Source organism: Aythya marila (genome assembly GCF_965140915.1).
Source record: "Aythya marila genome assembly, chromosome: 5".
Taxonomy (NCBI): Eukaryota; Metazoa; Chordata; class Aves; order Anseriformes; family Anatidae; genus Aythya; species Aythya marila.
The window spans coordinates 55,751,989-55,777,117 of NC_139046.1; the positions used below are offsets into that span (position 1 = coordinate 55,751,989).

A 25,129-nucleotide genomic window follows, 5' to 3' on the forward strand; every position below is an offset into this window, starting at 1 on the left:
ATTAATTAGGAGAAATGGAGATCGTTTTCACTGAGGTATTTAATTGGTGTAGCCATAAGTAATGACAGATGTTACAATCTCTCCGGGCTTCATATTCTACATGTCAATCTTACCAGGAGTGTTTTTAAAGTAGTGGTAAAATACATGTGCTTTTTCTGAAAAATCTTTATTCCACTTAATAATAAAAGCAAAGCATTTCAGATAACCATGTGACAGTGAAAAAGTATCACCATAGCAGCTGAAAAGCAAACTGGCAATATACAGTGAGCTTACAGGAAAAAAAAAAAATGGTAGTAAGTTGAAAATATGTTGGACTGAATTCCTTAAAGTATGAGCTAAGTTATTTGTCTACAGCATAGCTATTGCATACGTAGACATGGTTTCAGCTTCTGACCAGTGCATGCTCTCTGGGATCCAAAGGATGTCATTTGAGGGAGTCTCTACTTGGGGTGCATGGGATCAGGTGCTGCAGCTCAGTCTGTCTGATGCATCTTCCTGAATTTTTAGGCAGAAGAAATGGATGCTAACAGATAGCTGCAACAAGTTACTGAAGCAAAATTGTTTTTTAAAATAAATGGGTGAATGCATCTTTGACATAATCAGTCTCAAGAAAGAGGTAATTCAGAACCTGAGGATCTGAAATGTTTGGAAATTAAACTTCTAAATACTTGAAGCAATCGGGTCACTGATGTAGTATATGATACAACTCAAGAAATCATTTAAAATAGTTTTGCTTTTATCCTATCTTCTAGATGCATATAGGAAATATGCCAGATATAGTTAGGAAAGGATGTAAAAAAATTTATGGGAATAAAAATATGACAAGTAACTGGAAGACATTCAAATCGCTAGTCCTTCCTTGTCACATCTTATAGTAGAAATAAGACTCAAAAATAGTTTTATTTTCTAACCAGTAACAGCTAAATATAGTGATGGGTCTCCTCTTGAGGGTTTAAAAAACAAACAAACAAACAAAAAAAAAGCACAATATTATCATTCATCTTGTGCCAAAGACAGTGGTTTTGTGCAAACAAAAGATAGCACCAGCAAGTTATGAAAACCTTGTAAAGTGAGTTGGCTTAACCAACTAAGAACATGAAATTTATTTTGGGCAGTATTACTAAAAACTAATTGTTTCAGGCCATCCTTCTGCTTGCTGCGTAGTCACAATTCCAGTAACACAAAGCAAATTGCTCTGGGCAAAGCTCCATTGCAATGGGAAGGAACTGTGGGAGCAGCACTTCCACCATACAGACCGCAGTGAGAGGGGAAGCGAAGAGCAATGAACCTGAGTTGCCAATGTTAAAATTCAAGTGGCTAATACAGCAGCTAATGTAGTACCAGTGGTCAGTGTGGTTTAAAGGCATCAAGACAGCATTAAAAAAAACTATTAGAAATGAAATAAAGTGAATAAGATGAAAGGGAAAGAGCCCTTATTTGTTGCAGACTGAGATCGTGAAGGGCTACGCAAGTCAAAATAGTAAATATTTCTGTGTTTGGAATGAAACAGAGTACAAACACCGATGTGATGCTGTGCAAGGAATAGAAAGTTGAGCTTTTGTAACAACGGATGGTGTTCGCAAGCTGTTCAGAGACTTCACAAGCAGCCAGCTTGGATCATTTAGACTCAAGAATTTTGTCATGTGTCTAGGCAACGTGTGCGGATGCGCATTTGCTACTTCTCTGTACTCTAAACCAGTGGGATGCAAAACAGCTTCAGTCTGAAATCTAGACAGATACATTGCAGTTGTGGTGAGTCTCTGCCTTGCCTTCTGCTGTACTGAATATTTTGGGGCAGAGGCCAGCTGCCTGCGTCCGGCGGTGTTTGTCACGTCCTGATGTGCATGACCTACAGACGGAGTTACCCAGGCTGCGGGTTTGGAGGTAAGGTGTGTGGGTTCGGCAGCGGGGTCGTGGGAAACACAGTTTGGAGAGGGACTTAGTGAAAATAACTGCGTTGGATGGGAAGAAAAAAAAAAAACATTTGTGTGAGCAACAGAGGGTTTTAAACATGCAAATAAATGCTGGAATTATTTTTTATTTCTGCACCATGAGCCGGGGAGCTGGGAAGGTACAACACTTGGAGTTACATGGCAGTAACTAGTTGCCTTGATTGAAACTAAGATGTAATCTAATCTTGTGCTTTCATGTTATTGTTTGAAATTTCTCCTGTATTTTCTACCTGGGTACTTGGTTATGGTCTAGTTAATGAAGCATTCGTTACGGATGCCACTGGTGCCAACTGGAGAGTGCTCTGCTCTGGCTGGGCGCACGTCGAAGTTGCTGAGAAGTGCTGCGAAGTGGTGCCTCTGGTTGTGTCGTCCTTCAGGGATCAATGGAACCTAACAGAGGGGAATTCAGGAACTTGCAAGTCAAAGGGGCTTAGAAAATGTGGTTTAAATATTTTGAAACTGCGGCTCCATACTGGATAAGGCCTTTAATAATGGGTAAGGCCATAGATCGGTCTACATTAATTAACTCCCTGCCTAACCACTTTTCTGGGCTGGTTTGTACAGAGGTGATCGAGTCACTTTGTGTTCCAAGGGCTGTTGGCTTCTCCACTGCACTCTGCCTGTGCCTCCTTTGCTCTCCACCTTTTGAAGCAACATTATCTTCTTTTCTGTTCTAGTGTTAAGGAATGGAAGCTGAGTATTTTAAGTGTGTAGACAGCTATTTTGATATATTTTTCAAACGTACTTAGTCCTATACTAACACAACTTAACAGGAATTTAAGGTCAAGAAAACCATGATGCAATAACATATATTGCAGTATCTTTCTACCTGCTTGGCATAATTAAAATAAGCGTAAGTAATGCATAGCATTGCATAGCATCAATCTGAAACACAGCCTTAAGAAAGAATTCTCCAACCAGAATTTCTTAGATTTAGTCTTTGCTGAACACTGATTTAGTGGATACCTGCCAGAATAGCAAAGCATATGTTCAAAAGCCTGGCAAGACTTGAAGAGCTTTGGCAATACTGTGCCACGCTTACTCTGTAGCTAATTCAGCAATGTGCTATTAAAAACAAATGGTACGCCTCAGTTTTCACTGATAAATTTTCCAAATATATAACTGATATTAGTCAAGTCCTCTGTAGATTCTTTAGTAAACAAAATTGATTAGTGAAAACGCCTACAGAGAATGTAGAAGAAATTCTTCTGACTGTAGGAATCAAGATGCTTTGCACTTGGAGTCAAAAACCTATTTCTCTTCCTGAAGTGCCAAAGATTGTAACTTTTTATCCAGTATTTATAAAGCTATTTTGGATTGTGAGCATTATGAAATGCCTATGCTACTTAATTATCAGCAAACCAGTGTCCAAACATAGTATTAAAAAATAAAACCAGGAGTAGTCTAATAGCGCTCTGTTTTACATGCTTGTGAAACCCAACATTACCCATCCTGTTGTGCAGGAAGGCTGTGTCACGCGTTCTACTCTCTAGCTCAGAGAAGGGTGCCATGCAGTGCTCTGTTTGGTTCCTGGTTTATAGCCTTTTTATTTTATGGTATGAATGATTGTCACAGCTCCCTAATGCAGAGAATTAATTTCAAATGAGAAGTATTATGACAGTGCTTAAGGGACCGTGTCTGTTTTCTGTCTGTTGGATGTGAGAGTGTGTGCCTGTTCCTCGCAAAGTGATGAAAAAGCTTCCATATATTGCCACTGGCTCGTATTTTAAGTCACTGCTGTGGTTGTGCAGCCTTTGCTCCCTTCTCTGCGAGGATAACCAAGCAGCTATCTTCACGTGCTCCTCAGGCTAATTGTCAGAGCACTACCTTGTACGGCACGGTTGAAGTAAGAGAAAAGAAAGCTGTAGAGCTCCAACTATGAGCAGAAGCGTTAAGTTCTTGCTTGTAGTGGTTTCTTGTCAGTATTGAGACCTTGTCAGGAGCTCAAAGCTGTCTGCCTGTGTGCATTCCTTACAGAAGGCACAGCAAGTTCACCACAATGCTGGCTGTGAAGCTCAGAAGTGCCTGGCTAGCTCTCCGGTCTCGTGGCTTGGTGGTAGAAATCCAGGTTATGCTACCCATAAGCATAAGCATGCTTAAGGGACTTCCTAAAGAAGGGTAGTGCCAATGGTTTTACTTTTTTTTTTTTTTTTCCAATGTAATTCAAGAGGCTCTCTGACTGATTTAATAGGTCTTTTTTTAAAAAACAAAAGGTGGCTGAGACTTTGCCTAGATTCCAAACACTGGGAGAGTAATATGTATGTGGTGTATAAGACCAAATGCAGGTTGCAATCATTCAAACACATTTCTTTTAAAATTCTGATTCTAATCTAAAGGATTTTAATGAAATATGGAAGTACTGTATCCCCTAACCAGGTAATATTAATGATAAGCATTTATAATACCTCATTTGCATCTCATACATGACATATTTTATCCAATTTCTTCCAGAAGCAATGTCCCAGCAAAGTAGGAATTGCCAATGATTTACTTCTGAGTGCTTGTCTAATACCACATCTGTTTTGGATTTATCGTACTTTACTCAGGAGCGTGCCTGGCATACGAAGTACTCTTACCCAGCCATCAGGCAGCAGTCACTGCTTTAAATCTAAGCACATAAAAGTCTTCAGAGGAGGGCAAGTATAATCATTTGTATAGGTAGTAAGGAATCGGAACAGAATTGCTTCACTCCAAGCTGCAGGAAAATACAAAAGGAGAACAAGTTACGTAATAGCGACCATAACTCAGAGTAAAGCAAAAGTCTCCTTAGGGATGATATTAACATTTAAGAGAATAAGAAGAGACTTTAAAGATATTATGGCAGAGTGCCAAACGCCAGCTCCCATTGTCTTTCTCAAAAGCATGTGCCCACACAGCAGCAGGTACTGACCTACCTTGGAAACAAAAGAACTTGAAAAATACATGCATAATTGATTTTAAAAGCCATCCACAATATATGTCCTTCCCTCATGGAAACAGAGATGTCAGAGAGTAAATGGGATAAAAGGATATATCCGGTCTTTCAAATTTAAACCAGGCATTTCTCCATTTCTAGTGTTCTGCTGAGCATACTCTTCCTTTTCCTATCAGCACAAATAAAGCCAATACGATGGTACTGGAAATCACTGCGCTTGGAACTCACGAAGAAGAAGAAACGATCGCATAAATGACTGTGCGTGTTGGGTTCACTTGTGATTGTGCTTTCTCCCAGTGGGAGAAATACCTATAATAATGTGGTCTTTGCCCTCTGTGCTGATATCTGAAGACAGCTGTTATGTTGAGACTTTCTAAGATCTTGATTTCTTTTTCCAAGTCCTTTTCTTACTTCAAACTGATGTATAAATGCTGTCATGCCTTCAGTATGCATTTGACTGAGCAGGCAGTGGTTTTGGACTGCAAACGTAACCAGTATCTGACACCTTGCTTGGGATTTGCAGAAATTCTCAGAAAATGAGCAGGACTCAAACTGTGAAAGGTCATGGCTTTCTGAAACATGTAAGCGTTCTTTTTTGTAGGAATTGATTTGGAATCTGTCTCAGTGGTCCACAGTATTGATTGAGTAGTCCACATATTCCAGAAAAATGCAGCCAACTTCTGGCAGAAGATTTTGGTTTCTGTCTCTGTGGGTTTTACTGGAATAGCCTGCTCCATGCAATATCATCTTTACTACTATAGGCATCAATATTTTTCTCCTGTCACCATATTGAAAGCTCTGATAGTACAGAAGTCATGCTCAAATGAACGCATAAATTTTGCATACCCGTAAGTATTTTCCGGTAGACATTTATTGTCTCAGTCTGTGCTATTAAATGATTCACAGTCAAAGGGAGGAGAAATATGGCTTCTGGTGATGGCTTATGGACATCCTTGCTTTGGGAGAGTCAAAGTGTCTGCTGGAGGTTTAAATCCCAGTAGAGTGAAAAATGGGAACGTGATTGCATTGCCACAGCTGCTTCATTACACAGCCAAGTGGCTGTAGTGGGGCAGACGGTGAGCCAGGCAGCAAGCATCAGGATGAGTATTAAATGTAGTCCTGGCATGCTTCAGGTGTTGCAGTGGGTAAGCAACCTTCAGCAGAGGGGCAGAACCTGCCTGAGCAGAGGTTGAGACCAGCCAACCTCCAGAGGACCCTGCCAGCCTCGGGGGTGATTCAGATAAGCGGCAATAAAGGCTTCTGAAAAAGATACAGCTGGTTTCGCTTCAGATTGGGAAGGCAAACTTGGATCTTCTTGGTGCAGGGTGGCATAAGCATGCATGAATTAATAATCACCTGTTTCTAAAATTGCTGGTATAGTTTTTAATGCCATTTAAAAGGGCAGCACAAGTAATAACAAGCATGAATATGATGAATGGTGAAAAAATCCAGCAGTTTTCTCTGTTTCTCATATAGGAATTATGTTACTAAGTGTATGCTGTAGTCAACTTTATCAGGTTTTACTTCTAAATATTTTATAAAGGATATTGCAGATTGCCTTTCTCCTGCATGGCACTTAAATTCTAAATTATTGTATGATAAATTGTTTGTCGTGCATCTAGGCTTGAAAATTACTAATTGCAAATAGAACTAAATTCGAACATCTTCTGTTAAGGTAACAATCATAATTTCTGAAGCTAAAATTGACGGTTTTAAGAGCATGTACCTTTAACAACAACAACAAAAGAAGTAATACATGAATGTGGGAGTAGGGTTGCAGTGTTTTAGTGCTGTCTGCTGGAGCATCCTGAGTGTTTTTCAAACCATGAGCTTAAGCCCACCTGTAGGCAGAGAAGAATAGTATGGGATGAGTCAAATTTAATACTGATTTTGGTGAGCACAGAACTGAATTCATGGTGACCTCTGTTTTTCCATAGTAAATACTTTTCAGTGTATATAGACTTTAAATCAGTTTTTCACAAAGGATGACCTCAATATTTCTACATTTGTCAGGGATTGTCTATCAAGCTGGTGACAACCATGCAAGAAACCTAGTTTTTCTTATCCTGAACCCTTATCTTACTCATCCCCCAACGAGTAATGGGTAACATAATTTCACCTTAAATGTTCATTTAAAACACTGATTGATTGCAATATCATTGAGTGCTTTAGTTCTCCCTTAACAGATTTGGATCAATTTTCTGTAATTGAGTTTATTCTTGATATACTTGAGAAATTTTACTTCACCAAATAAATCGTGGTGATTCCTAGTCTTGGCTCTGTATGTTTTGTGTATTTTTATTAAGTATTCATTACTGTGACAGTATTTAGAGGCATTCTGAAAAGCATATAACCATATAAATGCATATTATAAGGCTGCACAAAGAGCTTTTAAGCCATTAGTGCCACTGTTGTAGATAAGTGCTTAGGGATTCTTATATCCAGGGATTATTTGACTGCTTCACATGATGAGCTATTAAATCCTCATGTGAAATTTAGTACAAATTTTTTTGGTGATTACGGATTAGTTTATCATTGAGTTTAGCAGCGGACTCGTTTGTCATCTTTGCAAGTAGATGAGAACTGGTAAGTTAAGCAGTCGGGAAGACTGGCTGATCCTTAGCTGTGGAAGCACACAACAAAATTGAAAACACACCCCACGCCACCCCTGAAACTTCCATCTTATGTTAGATTTTGTCTAGAAGATTGGTCCACAGCTTGCTTCTGAAAGAGTTAAAGCCTGTAGCACATTTTTTTTGTTGTGGAGATAAAGCCTTTGAGGCTGTGAAATCCTAATGGAACTATTGTAAAAACTAGGCCATCTGAAGGAAAGACTTCTGCTTGTACCAACCTTTAAAAGCACCGTGTAAGCATGTCTTCAGTTTCTCCACTCTTTCATATTTCTCCAAGCTTATCAACTAACATCTTTTTTGTAGTTTGGGTACCGGAGGCTGGAGAAGAACTTTCGCGAATCATCCGTTTAAGGCAACTTTAAAATAATATATTGATTTTTAGATTAAAAAGACAGGTAAAAGGAAACTAGAAGATGTGATTTCAATGTGTTGAATGCAACTAAGGCTTAACATCAGGTTCAGTCTTAAAATCTTACAAAAGTTGATAGGGAACTCACTACGAACATAAGTTGTAAATAGCTGAAACTTTTCATATTGTATTTAATATAATGCTGTGTTAACTCGGGCTTCTTCAGTTATTCCTGGAACCATAAAGAAATGCCAGAAGGTAAGTGGGTTCTGCAGGCTCCATTGCAGGTATCGGATGGCACATCCTGCCGTGTTTAATCAGCTCTCTTGCAGTTGACTGGAAGAAGAACCTGCAAACTCAGCAGCATCATCCAAATGCTCCTGGATGATGCTCAAGTGTGAGGCACTGCCAGCACACCTAGGCAGACAAGACTAAAGCAGCTTCACTTTGGCTTGGAGTTCACAGGGGACCTGTTAACAGCTGCAGTCAGGAAATGCCGTTGTTCTATCACAGCACAGGGCTGGAAGGGTCCCCAGGAGATCACTAGGATGTTCCTCATCCATAAGTTGTGATTACTTTATTATTTCTGATATATTATTTCAACCTATTCTAAACAAGAATGATTTAAGAAAAGGAGGAGGGGTGTTAAAAATATATATATATGCACTCTATTTTAAGGCTAGTAATCTTGCCTGTTAAGAAGTTTTTCTAGTATCGAACTTGGTTTTCTTGTAACTTAAGCTCACTGCTCTTCTCACTAAGCATTGTGGACAGGGAGAACAATTTATGGCTCTCTTAAATGCATAAGCTTATGTGCTTGAAGACTATTATCATGTCTTTTGTCTATTGACTAAACAACCCCGGTTTGTTCAATACTACTTCACTGGTCATGTGTGCTCACTCTAATTCCATCTCATATCCTGCTTTGTAGACTAAGTGATCAATTTTTCCTTTCTGAAAAGAAATGCTAAGTATTTCAATCAGTTTATAGTGTCATACATTGTTAATGAGAAAACTTGTACATACATATATTTGACATGTGGTCAGAGTAGTGCCCGACTGCTTTTGAATCCAAGCAAAGACAGTTTTGCATAGTCTCTGAAATCAGAATTGCATAAAAAGTATAATCAAAATCATTACAAAATCAGGATAAGAGGATATACAGTATGCTTCCCTTACACCCACAAGACCTGTTACTCTATTTTCGAAATAAAAACAGGGCAGTGTGATATGACTTGTCCCTGAGATATATGGACTGGCGTCCACTCGACTTTCTAGGTTCCTTCTGGTCAGCAGTGTGCAGCCGACCATCCACAGATCTTGTGATCTAAAGAGGTTAGGAAAAATAGTGTAAGCAAGCTCCCAGAAAATTATATTCTTGTTGTGATCAGTGTTTGTATTTGCAATAATTCCAGAGGTTTTTAACCAGAATTCCTTTTTCAGTGTGTTTCACTACAGTCATGTGTCTTGTGTTTTTTGTTTTGTTTTCGTTTTTCCCCCTCTTCTCCTCCCTCCACCCACCCCACTCCACCCCCAGTAATCTTCCTGGATTCCAGCAGTGTGCTTTTAGTCACTTGTCAGAGTTTCCTTGTGCATGTATCAATAAAGCTGGACAAAAAGACCAGGCTACAGCATGCCTGAATTAGTAATGTACAAGGGTAAAAAGGTGAAGGGTAGAACGGATGAAGTACATAACTCTGGAATAAACTATTTAATACATACTAGAGATTTTCAGGAGTTTATGCTTTGACCAAATGTGGGTGTATTTTTTCTTCCACACTTTAAAAGCAAGGCTCTTGAAAATTCATATATCCCCTTCCTAAAGCACGTGGGCAAGATATCAATTCAGTGAAAATGTCAGAGGAATTCTTTTTAACATTAGCAAATATGTTTTTCCCAACACTTTTGAAACAGATGAAGCAGTTTTTTGGTTGCATCACTCCCCCTCCCCCCAAATGTTGTCAAAATGGATACACTTATTCAAAATTTTATGAAACTTCAAAATGTGAAATGCTGGTTGTTAATCTATAGGAGTTCTTAGGCATTAATTTTATCGGTGCCTTTTGTAATTTGTCTCAGGTAGGTATGTTTTCCCCAGTTTTTCTAACAGTGTTACTGTTACTTAGTGCAAGCCAGGAGAGGAACATCTACATAACAAAGAGAGGAGGATGAGAAGATTCACATCAGAAGCAAAATTCTTCCTTCTGCTATTTCCAGTAGCGCAACTAGCACCAGAATTGTCTTTGCTTTCTGCAACACGGAGAGCTGCAGGCATGTGGGTGGTGTGGGATGATCTGGCACCTTGTCAGAAAACAGTTTGCACCCTTAGAGGTCCACTTGTTGTCACAATAAAGCTTAGATTTTTGGAGGGGCCTATGAAGTCCTGTTCAGTAAAGACTACCTAGCTGAACTGCAGTATATGAATAATGCATTTAAAATCTGTTTGCGTTTTGTTGCATGTAATCACGTCAGTGAGCATCTTTTGGTTTATGTAACTAGATGCTGACCCTAAAGTCCTCACTAATGTGTTTGCATCATAACTGCACACCTGGTTGTGCAGCAAAGAGGCGCATTCAGTTCCCACAATTTTACAGTGTTTGTAAGTGGTAGTGCTGTGCTTAAATGGAATCACTCGCAGAGCTCTTCACGGGGCTGTGTTCTGTGAGTAGCGCTCCTGCCACTATTGTCATATTTTTGGACACATGAGGAGAAATAGATAAGGTACAGCAGCTCCTCCCGGTGACAAGTTATTAGGCTGATGCACCCTACAGAAAACACACATAGCCTTTCATCTGCATGGGTAGTATAAACAACAAATCAGTGTTAAGGTGCTAGATGAGTTCCTTATCTTTTTCTCTTATCTGACAGATGACAACAATAAAAATTAAGAGAAATGTGCTTTAGAATAGTAGCAGCATAACTTACAGACAGGAGTGGAAAAGTGTGAGCTCTGTGATTGTATTAGCACAGTGTTCAAATGAGAAATTTTAGTTTTAATGTCTTTAAAAAATAATGTGTCATTGCTCATGTTTACCATGTTAACCTTTTGTTCAAGAATACCGACTTACTTTATTGTCTCTTAAAAAATCTATTTGAATCATGTGTTTATTTGGAATATGATTGAAATTGTAATTAGATTTAAGAATGTCTTATTAATTCTCTTGTAACAAGAAAAAGCAGCTGTGAAATTATGCAGTACAGGTTCTGTCAAACCTAGGAACTTTTGGATTGATTGTTTATATTTTACCTCATATTCTTTCTCTGAAATATTGCTTTGAGATTTGGGATTTTTTCAGTCATAAGGATTGACAAGAAAATCCATTGTGTGAGTTCTACTGGAACTTGCACAAATGGCTCCCTTGGAGAAGAAAGGAAGGCAGCTCGACCTGTCCAAATTATTTCCTCAGTACTGTTTGCTTTATGTTGCTTTTTTAAAACAAAACCAAAAATCAACCAACCAATGAAAAAAACACTTCCATCTAAACAGATTATTAAAGCTATTAGATGTTTGTTTTTTTTCTGAGTATCTTATCTTAGTTTATTTTGATACTGATCTTTAGATTATATGTTTATTTTTGACCATTTCTTGCCTCTTTATTGTGAGACCTACCTCCACAAAAGTAGCAGTTTTTTTTTTTTTTTTTTTTTTTTTAAAGTAATTACACCTATTAAGATTTAGTTCTGTCTTTGCAGTGGGTTTACATGGCAAGGTTTCAATTTCATCTTCCAATTTTGAATTTCACCAAATTTCATCTTTTATTTTTTACAGCCATGGAAGTTGCATGCATACTTGCATTTAGAAATAGTTTATTTCATACTCCAGGGCTTTGTTGTGTGTGTTGCATATTCTGTAACCTGCCTGGCCATAAGAAAGTACTCGCAGCTTTTGCAGTGCCTGTTACAGAACTGCACCTTCTGCAAAAGGCCCATTATTTTGCACTACACACAAGAGTCTATCTCTGGCACTGCGCAATGCTTTTAACTTCTGTTGTTGTCCATCCATGCAAAACTGTAAATTGCCATCTGCATTGATCTCTTTTCATCTTAACATTGACAAATGTGAAAATGACCAGAGAGCTTTTTGTTACTATTTTTATTACTTGACAAAATGTTAATTTATGTACTCATTAGTCTTAAAAATTCACCATACTTGTATTTTTTCCATAGTCTCTTCTATCTACCAAACATAGACTAATTCTCCTCAACAATATCTGGATTTCTCTTTGAGAACACTAGTTTTATGGTTGCTTTTCAATATAGTCAGGTTTAATCCAAAGCAGAATATTATTCCAAAACAAATCTCTTTTGTTTATTGGCACAAATTCAGGTTTTTGTTTGGTTTCATTGCAGCAGTTTAATTGCAAGCCTCAGTCAAGTCATCATTCGGAGCACTTTCCAACTGCCTGGAATTCTCAACTGTGATTTTGCAGGCATCACTTTGTCAACAGAATATAATCCATGTACTTGCAGGTTTCTTTGAATTCAAATCAAATGTGATGTGTAATTAACCAGCCATTCCCACCTTGGGGTCGATTTCTGGAATTCAAATGCAAATTTATGTAATCTGCAAGATGATTTTTTGTTGTCCGTTTCTCTTAAAGAGCTAAATTCCATTGAGATTTGTGCCAAAGCCTGAGGAATACCAGGGTATTACTACTCTACTGATTAAGCAGCTCTTTTTAACTCAGATTTGCTTTGCATGCCACATTGTCCATTTTACCACAGGCAGATTTTACATAGGTTTGATATATTGTTTTGCAAGGAATATGCAGAAAGCTGAGCAAAATCAGCAGTTAAAATGTGCATTGGGTCATAAGACCCTGCTTCTGCCTTGCTGACTTCTCATCTGACCAACCATCACAGAATACAGATGTTAAAAAAGGACATGCCACAGTCAACCTTGCCTGTAAAGGAGCTGGCTGCTACAGACCGTTCATCTCCTAAGGTGAAAAGTGGAGCCATTTGGTATACAGGGAGAGAAAGCACAAATTTTCTGACTTGTATTCCTTTTGGGGCTGTTTGCTTCTGTTGTTATTTTTCCTTTGTTTGGCTAGCGCATAAATATTATTTGGAAAAAAAAGAAAAAGATAACTGGACTCAAACCCCTTGATACCTATTAATTTTATGCTTGGTGCATTTAAGCAATATCTTGCTCTATTAAAAGGCAATAATGCACTTTCTTCCTATTCCTTAACCTCATTATGTTCTTGCTAAATCAACTCAATTGTAGCAGTTCTGGTCTCCTGAGGATTCTCTGAGAAAGCATTTTCAGAAGAATTTCAAGACTGAGGCCTGTGGAATAGCCTACTTTGAGATGAATATTCTCAAGATTTACTGTTGTTCTTTGGGGGAAAGAGAAAAAACAATATTTTGTTTCATTTGTAATGTTTTCTGGCAGAAGTGTTTGTTACAACGTTGGAGATATTCCAGACTAGTTAGCAGCCTGCTGAAGCCTTTTAATTCCCATGTTCAGTTAAGCACAAAAATATTTTGTTTTATTTTTATGGGAAGTGTTATTGATGACTCAGGCACACATTTCGTTGCATTGAAATCAATGTTTAAGTGACATAAGAACAGATATTCTTGGAGATAGGCTTTATAGAAGGTACTGCATAAAGCTTTGGAATGATGTCATTAATTAAATTATTTTTGTCCCTTTTTTTCCTTTCACTTTGGCTCTTCAAAAAAAAAAAAAAAAAAAAAAAAAAACTAATACCTTTTTCATTAAAAATAACATGTAGGTGGTCTAAACCAGTTCCCAGATATACAGAAAGAATAGATTTGGGGCCTGTATTATGTAATCGAGAATATAAGGGGAAGAAGTAAGGTGTGAAGATCTGAAGAAGAAAAAAAAACGGCATTTTTCTAAAGTAAGCGGAATATTATTGATTCTGAATGAGGTAATGAAGTTTTTCTTAAATGGGAACACTACTATTTTTTGTTTGTTTGTTTATGTGGCAATCCAGACCATACAGGGGCCTAAAAGTCTTCAAATAAGAGCTAGAGGGGCCTATACATGGTGTTTTATAATAGAAACCTGTATTTTTTCCCAATTCCATGAGCATAAGGTACAAAGGTATGCTTAGATATTTCATGAAATACATTTTTATTTCAGAAAAAAAGTATTCTAGTGGTGGTTCATTACAGCAACCCTTAAGTACTGGCATTGGCTACTTCTGTGAATCTTGCAACCTGGGACAACTTCTATATATATCTTAGATAAAATCACACCTAAAAAAGTGGCTGTATTTTTTTTTTCTCATCCTGTGAGTTAATTATGTATTTTTTTTTTATCAAGGTAGAGCTGTTTAAAGTAGTAGACCTCACTTTAATTTTCAGTTGATTGTTACAGGAATTATCCTAATAGGCACCATGTGGGATCGAGGACAGGCATCTGTTAAATTTAGGAGAGGTTTGTGCAGATGCAGGTCATTTGTTGATTCTGCTGCCAAATTTTCTGGTGCTTCCATAGGGAAATAGGTCTTTACTTCATAGGCCAGAGTGCAAGAGGTATATAGAATGGAAGAAACGTAATTTCCTATTGTTTGTGATCATGTAGTAGATCGGTGTGTGTTTTGTTGGATTTTTTGTTTTACTCTCCATTTGGTATAGTTAGGACAAAAATAAGGCCATGTCTGTTTAAATAGAGTTTACAATCAAAGCTATAGAACCAGATAATATTGTTTCCAAAAGTAACTTAAATGGGAGGAAAGTCTTAAACCTAGGTTCTTTAAAACCTGCAGTGTTGTGGCATTATTGGTTTGCTTCTGTTGGCACAAAGGCAAAATGTCTGGGTGGAGATGGTTTCATTAGAGACTAAAAAGAGTTCCGTATTGATAGGAATATCACAAGCAAGCCTAAGCCCAAATAGCAGACTTAGTAATAGTAAAACAGTTGTTGGCTAGGTTTCTTTCCCAGCAGCGTCCTCTAGGGATCATTTTTAACCCTAGTTGCTATATTTAGTAGTGAACTGGAAGTTTACTTAAAATCATTGCTGCAGTAGTGTGCAGAGGTCATGAGGACTGAAGCACTGAATTGAGTACCGGCCAACAAGAAGCATTTCAGTACAGAAGTTGGAGGCTTTTCCTGGGAAACACTGTCTTGGATTTAAATTTTTGCAAGTGGCAGCTATTTATAACAGATCATCACTGTCCGTGGAAGACCTACAGCTAGGAGGGCTAAGCATGACTTCGGAGCTCTTGTGTTTCAGGTTGTTACAGTGTGTTGTTCTACTGCCAAATCAAGAAAGAACCACAACATTTTGATAGGCTTCCATTAATCCTTCATTATAGTGCTATACTGTACTTGTATGTAATAGCTCATCAAAAAACAAACAAACAAACAAAAAAAGATTTAGTGTGAAAATCTGTTGCTACCTAAAAAAGTAAAGTAATAGCTTTCTGCTTCTTTATCTGTTAGATACAGCACTATAAAACCGAAGCTTAAAAACTGAAGCATAACAAAACTTTTTTATTGGAAAGATTTGTGGAGGAAAAAGATTTTTCACCACTGAAAACCACTATAGCATAAATCAGTATTTTGAAATAATTATTAACTAAGCTTTTTCTTTTTCTTTTTTTTTTTTTTTTAAGTCCTATTTTGTATATTGTGTTGAAGATCAGTTAGATGATCGCACCAGATCATTCTGTTCTCATTTCTAAAGGCTAATTCTCACCCATGTAACTGGGGAAAAGAAAACCTAGCACAAGTATGGCATTTACAGTTTACTTGTTCATTTATGTTCCTGTTTTCACAGTATTTGTAACTGGGAAAAAAATAATCATGGTATTAAATGGAAACAATCTTAAAAGGCATGATTGATGATATCATTAAACTTCAGATTATTTCATAAACACCTGCATAAATCAATTTTATTTGTGGTGTGGGATGAAAATGAAAAATGCCCTTACAATGAGTTATCATTCAGGATGTATTTATTAGCTAGCCTAGGAGTTATATTCACCCAGTGGCTACATTTGAACATTTAATAGAAATAATGTTGACCTATTCATTTCATAATGGAAAAGACAGTTAAAGGCAATCTGGAAAAATACCTTTAGAAAATTGGGATTCATAAGCTTGCTTGATGCACTGATCGTATATAAGAGAAATAAGATTTATCTTTGAAGGCTATTTTCTGCCTGGTTACTGTGTGTCTTATTTGTCTTTTCTTCACAAGGAAAGGGTTGGCTAATCCTAGTTTTGTTCAGGCTTTTTAGTTGGGTTTACCTTATCATAAGGATACTTGACATTGGTTTGTTTTTCTGTAAGAACATAAATGGGCTCTGATATTCTCCAGTTTGGTTTTACCTTTTTTATGAAAAAGGAAAATGGGTGAATTTCTTAGTCAATTACAGTTCTAATGTCTGAAACAGAATAATACCCTTTGTATTTCTTGAGATCTCACAAATAAATGAGAAAACTAGTATCTGCTGGTACCAAAATAGTTTATTCTTCATTGTTAGGTATCTTTTGATCATAATTTACCAGAATTTTATAAAGAAATTGTCATACATTGTTTTCTTTTGGAGGTTGCTGTTGCCAACCAGACTAAGTTTATTCTTTAGCAGTAAGTACCTGTTATATCCATTGAATATTGAAACCCAAATTTTATAGTGCTCTTTAGACTGAAGCTGTTTTCTACTTCATACTCAAGAAATGTTTTCACATAAAATTTAAATGTCATGAAAATCATTGCAACTTCTCTTTGTGTTGTATTTCATTAGAGGGCCTAATTATGGTGATACTGACAGAAACATTTGAAATTTCTGTTTCTCAGTCTGTTTAATGTGTTTTATAAATGACACTTCATTATTTCATTTTAATTAGACTCGTGTGGTATGTGAAGCCAAAGGATTTAAACTTTTTTCCTTTTTTTTTCCTTTTTTTTTTTTTTTGCTTTGTTTTTACAATTAAGAGGGCATTTTTATCAAAAAAAACTTATGCTGACATGAATTGTTGGTAAGATCCTCATGTTGTTGACGTTGGTTGTGAACCTTATTATATACTGCATCTCTAAAGTTGATGCTACTGATTTGGCTTTTATAGCAGTTAGTCCTGTTTCGAACTAAATTTTATGCTGGATTAATAGGCAAATTATTAGGCTGTTCTTTTTGAAATTACCAGTGATCCGGTCTTGCTAAGTGCGCTTCTGTCGTTAGGCTGACAGTGTGTATGTGCTACCTATAAAACTTTCCTCGTATAAAACGCAGAGCAAATGAAATGCAAATAAATTTTTTGTTACCTTGTAGTAGAAATGATTGGCTGTATTTCACAGAATGAGGCTTAGGAGAATTTTTCCTTTATGTTTTTAATGGCCCAATCCAGAAGGCATCTGAGAGCTGGCTTTATTTAGCATTTATTGAGATGGGCATAGTGTTGAGTGTGCATTAAATTGTGCGTGCTGGTTTAACGATCAGAAAAGCTCATCACACTCTAGCTCCATCCTTCCTGCCTGCTCTGCCAGGAAGCTATGAGAAGATGTAGTACAGCTGGCTATCCTGGCTTTGAGCCATGCGGGGATTTGCCTACATATCAGGAATCCCCTCCTTTCCCTCAGAAAAATAACTCTCTCTTAGGCAGAAGTGCTAAAATAAAAGGCAGGATCTAATTACACCGTAAACTTTAACCACCTTTTTCTCCTATGTGAGAAATTTCTGTATTCATGCTGTGCTTGTTTCCATACTCATGCTAAGTGCAGGGAGAATGTTTTATAGAAAAAGATAAAATTAATGCAGTTTGAAAAGAAAAATGGTTATTTTTTTCAGGTCATGGTCTTGCATGCCTGAAAGCTATCTGAACTGTGTGTTTCGACCATTTTGCTGCAATGCTAATATTGCTACAATACAAATGATTGTCATCTTTACCACAGTCGAAAATGTTTGCACAGGTCGTAAAGATTTCCTCCCATGAAATCCCGTTTCCCTTGAATTTGACAATGGACAATGTAACCTTGAATTTGGTTACTTGTCTTTTATTGCAGTTCCAAATATCTTTGACTGAGCAAGTCAAGTACTGTAAAGTTGCAGTTGAGAAGGTCCAGATTCCAGAAAAAAAAAATAATAATAATAATTAAAAAAATAAAAAAATAAAACACCACCTTATGGCAAAGAGAGGAAGAGAGTTTCAGTAAATCAGTTGAGCGACCCAGTTTATGATGGTAGCCACAAGCTGTGTGTATACTAGAGCTGAATAAGCTTTGGCATGCAGTAGCAAATGCCACCAAAACAAGCGGGTCGTGGAACTGGACTGTGAAGCTCTACCAGAGAATCATAGAATCATAGAATCATAGAATATCCTGAGTTGGAAGGGACCCTTAAGGATCATCAAGTCCAACTCTTGACACCGCACAGGTCTACCCAAAAGTTCAGACCATGTGCCTAAGTTCACAGTCCAATCTCTTCTTAAATTCAGACAGGCTCGGTGCAGTGACCACTTCCCTGGGGAGCCTGTTCCAGTGTGCAACCACCCTCTCTGTGAAGAACCCCCTCCTGACGTCCAGCCTAAATTTCCCCTGCCTCAGCTTAACCCCGTTCCCGCGGGTCCTGTCACTAGTGTTAATGGAGAAAAGGTCTCCTGCCTCTTGACAACCCCTTACGAGGAAGTTGTAGACTGTGATGAGGTCTCCCCTCAGCCTCCTCTTCTCCAGGCTGAACAGGCCCAGTGACCTCAGCCATTCCTCGTACGTCTTCCCCTCAAGGCCTTTCACCATCTTCGTAGCCCTCCTCTGGACACTTTCCAACAGTTTCATGTCCTTTTTATACTGTGGTGCCCAGAACTGCACACAGTGCTCGAGGTGAGGCCGCACCAGCGCAGAGTAGAGCGGGACAATCACCTCCCTTGACCTACTAGCGATGCCGTGCTTGATGCACCCCAGGACACGATTGGCCCTCCTGGCTGCCAGGGCACACTGAAGAGAATAGATTAAATGGTTAAATTTGAATCATGGAGGCAGATCATACTGCTGTGTGCAAACGTGCAATGAGGTTGCTTTCTTTCTTCTCTCATGTGACTCATTCTCTCTAAGCAGAAGCAGCGTTGTATGTATTAAGGAATCAGCTTGAAATGATGTAGAAGAATATAAAGTAAGAGAGAGCAAAAGGAAGTAATTTTCATTTAAATTGAGGCAGTGCCTCATAAAAGAATTGTACTTTTTAAAAATGCGTATCACTTAAACTGTTGTCAAAATTGAATGACAGTGTGTGTTATTTGCATTACCTTAAATTTCTTCGGTAATAAAATGATTCATCGTGCTACATACAGTGATTCCAATAAGAATGCAAAAACATTTTATTTTTTTTGCCAATGAGAATAATTATACATTAGGGTCCATGATTCCTGTCAGTATGTGGCTGCTGAAGAAACTGATCGTTACCCAGAATAATTACAAAGTACATATCTTTCCATATTATTCTGTAGTATCCATTGCTCTAACTGTAGATTTCAGCCTAATAAACATGTCCATTAATGAAGCACTGCAAAGAATACTTCCCAGAAAACTTGAAGAAGCCTGGCAGGCACTGTCTGGTGTTGCTCTGTCTGATCAGGACAGGGTCGGGGTTATAGCCCCATGCCACCACGCACTCTATTGGCACTGAGCCTTCACTTCAGAGTTATTAAAAGCAGAGCCCTAACTTAAATTAACTATTTAAGAATGCCTGGCACCTTCTGAGGCAGGAAAACCAAGAGCAGCTACACTGCGTGGCAGATCTGGAAGAACTGTCCTCAGTGGACTGATGACGTTCTGTGTTTCCTGGTGGAGCGATGCTTACTCTGGTGCAAAGCATGGTCGGTGAGCTCAGGGAGGTTTTGAAATGAACGTCTCTTTTAAGGCTTTAGCCATTGTAGATAAGTACTGGAACTATCCTGCTAATCAAAGGACCTTCATTATGGACTCCCATTAGAGCTTCAGAGAAGAGACATCCTTGCTGAGCGTGACGTGCTTCTTCGAGTGGCACAGATTTTGTTGAGGAAAATTCCTCAGAATTTTGTGGCTCTCCAAGCAACAAATAGATTTAGATAGCATGGTGGTTTTTTTGTTTGTTTGTTTGTTTGTTTTGTAGGTTTTTTGATATATTTTTTTTTTTTTTACATAGCACAAATGGAGAGAGGTAAATCCCAGTCTAAGAGACTAGGATTTTTGAGGAAGTGCTACAGTGTAAATTATTCTCTCAAGCAGAGAAATAATGTAGTAAAATGGACTCTCTTCATTAATTGTCTGAGGATCTTTGACACTGTGTACAGCGATCACAGAAGATCTGTTAATTTTATACAGATAGGAGGTCTTAGCATTCTTCATAAGCAAGCCATAAGACTATCCAATGCAGAGGTAAATTGTACAATTTAAATTACTGTTTGAGAAAATGCTTGACTTCTGTCGTGTCTTCTGAAAATGTATATGGCTTTCTTGTTTTTTGGAAAACACTGAGAATCAGTTTCACATCAAAAAGGGTGAAAATATGAATGCTAAATAAAACAACATGCTAAGTTTAGTCAAAAGCAATGTTTTGGGAGGACCCAGTATGTTAATGAACATGTGTGACTTGTAATATCCATTTATTTATGAATATTTATTTATTTATTTATGAATATTTATTTATTTAAATATTTATTTATGGGGATTTAATACCCACTCAGAAATGCATGAGACAAGAAGGTCATTTCACCAACAAATGATGGTATATTAGTTTTTCATTTTAATCATTTTCCTTGCTATTTTTTAATTCTTTGGTATATTGCTTTTAGTAGTGAAGTGTAGAATCTTAAGCTTGGTTTTCTTTTGAGACAAACTGATTTGCATTTGATACAGAAAAATGAATTGTGAGCTTTCACTGAGACTTTCTAGTGTCGGTATTTCCATAGGAAGAGCAGTTCTCAAAGAAGCTCATTTCCTGTAGCTAGCATTTAATTTTAAATGCCTTCAAAAAGACAAAATATTAAACTTATATGTCTGTTTCACTTGTAAGAAACAAACCAAAAGTAATCTGGTCAATAAAGCAAGTTACTGTATTTTCTGACATGCACTTTTGCATGGAATGCCTACTATTTGTTGAGTGTGTGTGTATTTAATTGCTGCTAAATTGTTTCATGTCTGCGTTTCTGTAGTGTAATTAAATGAGAAATATGAGAAATTTTCATAGTGCTCAATCTATTAAGGAAAGAATTATGTTTTCATAGTATATTGATGCCTCAATCCGAAGTTGTAAGACTAATGATGCCAACAAAGATGACGATAATGCTTTCTTTTGGTGTGTGTTGATGAACAATTCTGTACTGGGACTACGACTGGGGATGTTCTGGTGTTGGACTAAGGTGGACTCAGAGCATCCTGGAAAAGAACTTTTTATGCAGAGAGGCCGTACATTATGTCTTGTCTTCCCCTTATTTATTGTGAATATAACATAACCGATCGTGCTTTTCTTGGACAAGTGCACTTGGATTGTTTACTGTTCCAGTCTGAATCTCTAAAAAAAATCATGAATTTTAGAAATTATTACTACATTATTGCAATTTAGTGTTAACAAGCATTACAATTTATATAAAGTATATAAAGTTTTTTTATTAAAAGTTTGTGAGATGTATTTTGGAAACGGAGAGTTGAAATGTTAGAATAAGACAAACTCAGAGCAGGGATTGATATTTGCATAACTTTCAGATGATTCACTGAAAGCATTGATCTTCACACTTTTTCATTTAAATTAACAATCTGCTCTTTCAGGTGTTCTCATTGGTTTTACACAATTGACTAGTATCAATGAATGGTGTGGCCTGAACCTGAAGCTGGGCAACACATATGAAAGCCCATGATTGTGCATGTGTCTCAGAAGAAAAAAACTAGAATTAGCTAATAGATTTGTAATAACTCAGAAGTATTTTAGGTGTATTTCAAAGGAGAAGCTGGTCATGAATCCTTTGGGAAGTTCATGAACGTTTTTTGCTTGTATGTCTTTTTTTGTGTGTGTATTACGGAGGATTTTTATTCATGAAATTTTGGTAGACAAATTGTAATAGGGTTAACACTGGGTACTGTCATTTGATTCCTAATGACTGGATAACATATATACCATGAAACTACAAGATTAAGAATATTGTCAATGTGAATCCTTGGTTTTTGATGTAAGAGTAAGTGAAGAATTCCTGGATTCTCTTTTTAGCTCAGCATTCTTCTTCAAACTTGAAATATTTAAAACATTTTTTTAGTTGCTTATTAAGTGGATGAAAAAACTTGAATTTTCAAAATAAGCAGTGTGTCTTTGTTGTTGCTTAGTACAGCTTCCTTTTGTCTTTTGTCTTTTCCAGGTATGAATACCAGCAAGAGTGAGACAGTGAAAGAACATCCCTTACAACCCTCTAGAAGATCGCTGCCATGCTTAGCTCAGAGCCAAACTCATCCTCAGAGTCTGAGCAAGCATTCTTCATTTCTGCAGCCAAATCGTGTGCAGCCACAGCCTCGGCCTCAGCCCCTAAGTGCAGGGACATCTACAGCTACAGTGGATGTAGTGTCAGAGCGAGGTAAGAGACTGTCTCTCAGCAGCTTCTTCCAACACTGGGTATGGAAGGGCTCCTCGGGAACATTATTCATAGTCCTGTGATACCTTAGATACAGTTTTTTAGCATCTTCCATTAAATTACAGTGGCATCTGATAAGCTTTGATATGTTTGGGTATCTACAGTTTGTTGAGGAGATGGTGACAGAGTTGTATGCAACAGCTAGAAGAACCTTGGTGCTGAGTTCTTGAGTGGAATCCCTATGTTTGAAGCGAGGCTTAAAAAATTTTTGACTATTTATCTAAATTACAAGCTATTCGTGCTCGCTGAAAATAAGACAAGGAACTGCTCACATATGCTGTGAAACAGCATGAAAGTTTCAGTAGTCTGTCCTAGGATAGAGAGGAAAAAAATAAATACTGGGCTTTCTGTACTAAAAGTCTTTGAGTATGAACATGTTGGAGCAGACTTCATCATTCACTGTCATGATCCAGGGAAGAGTGCTATGAAGAGAATGAGAGAAAGGAGAACATACCTATGAATGTTAGCTTGTGTTGGGCACAGGCTCTACTTTTATTTTATGATTGCTATTTTAATAGATAAGCATGCCTTAACAGAGAGACTAGTGTAGCTGCAGATTTCAGTCATTGTGTATGTATGCTATTGCCAAACACTCCTGTCGAATCTGTGTGAACCTGTATAGATCGAATTGACTGGCTTCTGCTGCTAGATTTTGTAAAGTCTTTCCTTAATGTCGATAGGCACTAAATGTTACTCTAGTAAGTTATTTTACCAAGTTAAACTTCTCGCTGAAAGAGTGAAAGTCTTCAGTAAAGTGATAGTTTTTTTTTCTTCTGCCAGTGGAAAGTACTTATCAACACTTGAGCATATTTCTTGTGTTTTGAGTCACTGACAGCTTTAAAAAGTGTATCGTGCTTTCATACCTGTGTATGATGATATGACTATTGCTTTTATTCCAGCTAAAGTGATGGAGACTTTGGAAAACAACTTGATCAAGCTGTCTAATACAGAATACAGTGATCCATTTTTAGGTAAGTTTATGTCTGAACTAAAGTAATAACAAATTGCCGATGCTTCTATTACACTTCTGGTATTTCTGTGTGGAAGAGCAATACTCATCCTAAACTGCCAGATTGTTTTGAAATGGGAGAATAAATGTGACTAATGAAGTGTGTGCTATCATAGATATTTTAAGGGAGACATTTCAGAAAGTTCCGTAATACTTTCTCAATTTTTAGACCAACAATAAATAGTGATTAAAGAGATATGTATATTTTCATACATTTAATGTAACCTTTTTCCATAACAGTCCTTCATAATACAATCACTTTGAAGCATACTTTAGAAATTCCTTTGAAATTGTGGGTTTTTCTGCTATTATTATTATTCCTGTATATTACTTTGTTCAGGATTGTCATGGTTGCAGTTGTTGTTATGTTGTTTTTGTTCTACATATTCACACACAAAGAATCTGGGAAAAAAAATTACACAGAAAAATAGCTATAATTGGGGCATATTTGTACCTGCACTTAATGCTATTCTGATGCTGAAAGCCAAAGAAAGTAGAAAAGCCTTAAAATAATGTCATCCTTGCAATGTCAAACAGAGACTATACACACACAAAAAGAATAACTTGTAGGTTCCAGAACTATTTTTTAAATTCCCTGTCTGTATATCCCCCATTAGAAGTACATAAAGATTTTGCTGTACCTTGCACAACTACTGTGAAAGCTTTTTTTGTTCAGAGTCAGCGTAGCATCCAACTAAAAATGTTATCTTCATGCTGAAGGAAAGAGGTTTGCTTTCAGAAAGCTATTTTGGCTTAGCTCTCACTCGTTTTTGTATTGATTTTTCTTGCTTCCTAAAATATATGATAGAGAAAAAATTCTTCAGAGTCTCCTAAAGCAGTGGCTACTGGAAATGTGAGTGAAACTGATAGTTCCTCCATAACAAAGTAAAAATGTTTCAAAATCATGACAGAGTCCAAAAACTTAGCATGAAGATTGTGTTAGAAAACCACACGTCTCAGGTTCCTGCTGAAGTTAGTGCTGTCCCTCAGTGTAATTGGTTTCATTGGGTAGGCAAGTATGGGTATGAGAAGTTTACACGGTTACTCTTAGTTTCTTTTTTCTTTCTTTTTTTTTTTTTAATCCTGTTCTTTTATTTCATTATTTTATTTATTTCATTTTATTATTTTATTTATTTCATTAATTGCTTACATATACACATACTGATATTATTGCGTATTTACGTGTGGTAGAGGAAATCTTTTCTTTTAGTAAGTGATGCACTATTCTTCCTTCATATCCACTTGGTTTTCACCTGAAAATAAATGTGGAGACCTCAGAGACTGAGGAAAATATAGATCAAGTCCCATTAGCTCAAAATTGTATTAAAGTTTTCTGTGGATGTTCTCTTCTGATTATGGCCATGCTATTTGAAGAGACAGAAGAAAATACTTAAATGGTAGCCTTTTTCTAAGGTAATTTGCATGTGTAAATCGAGACACTCCCCAATTATATCACTGAAATCAGTGGAACTATTATATAATTAAAGAAGTGTGATTGGTTGGGATCTTCACCTACAGGCACGAAACAGTATTTATAAATAAATCCCAGAAAGGAGTAGTAGAGGTTGTATTAGATAAAATCAGCATTAAGCTCACCAAGAGAAATCAGAGACAGTTAAATAAATAAATAAATAAACAACCTTTCTGTAAACCTTCAAAATTCATTCATTTTTTTTTTCCTTTTGAGGATCTTGTTTATGTGGG

General features: G+C 37.1%; 1 protein-coding gene across 1 annotated transcript in view; it reads left to right on the forward strand.

Moving 5' to 3' along the window:
- The window catches only part of ANO3 (anoctamin 3), a 205,256-nt gene that overhangs the window by 92,835 nt on the left and 87,292 nt on the right, over positions 1–25,129 (forward strand). The window contains exons 2-3 of the mRNA XM_082761999.1: positions 22,147–22,359; positions 23,316–23,387. Of these exons, the coding sequence (XP_082618125.1) occupies positions 22,147–22,359; positions 23,316–23,387 (285 nt within the window). The remainder of the gene's footprint in view (positions 1–22,146; positions 22,360–23,315; positions 23,388–25,129) is intronic.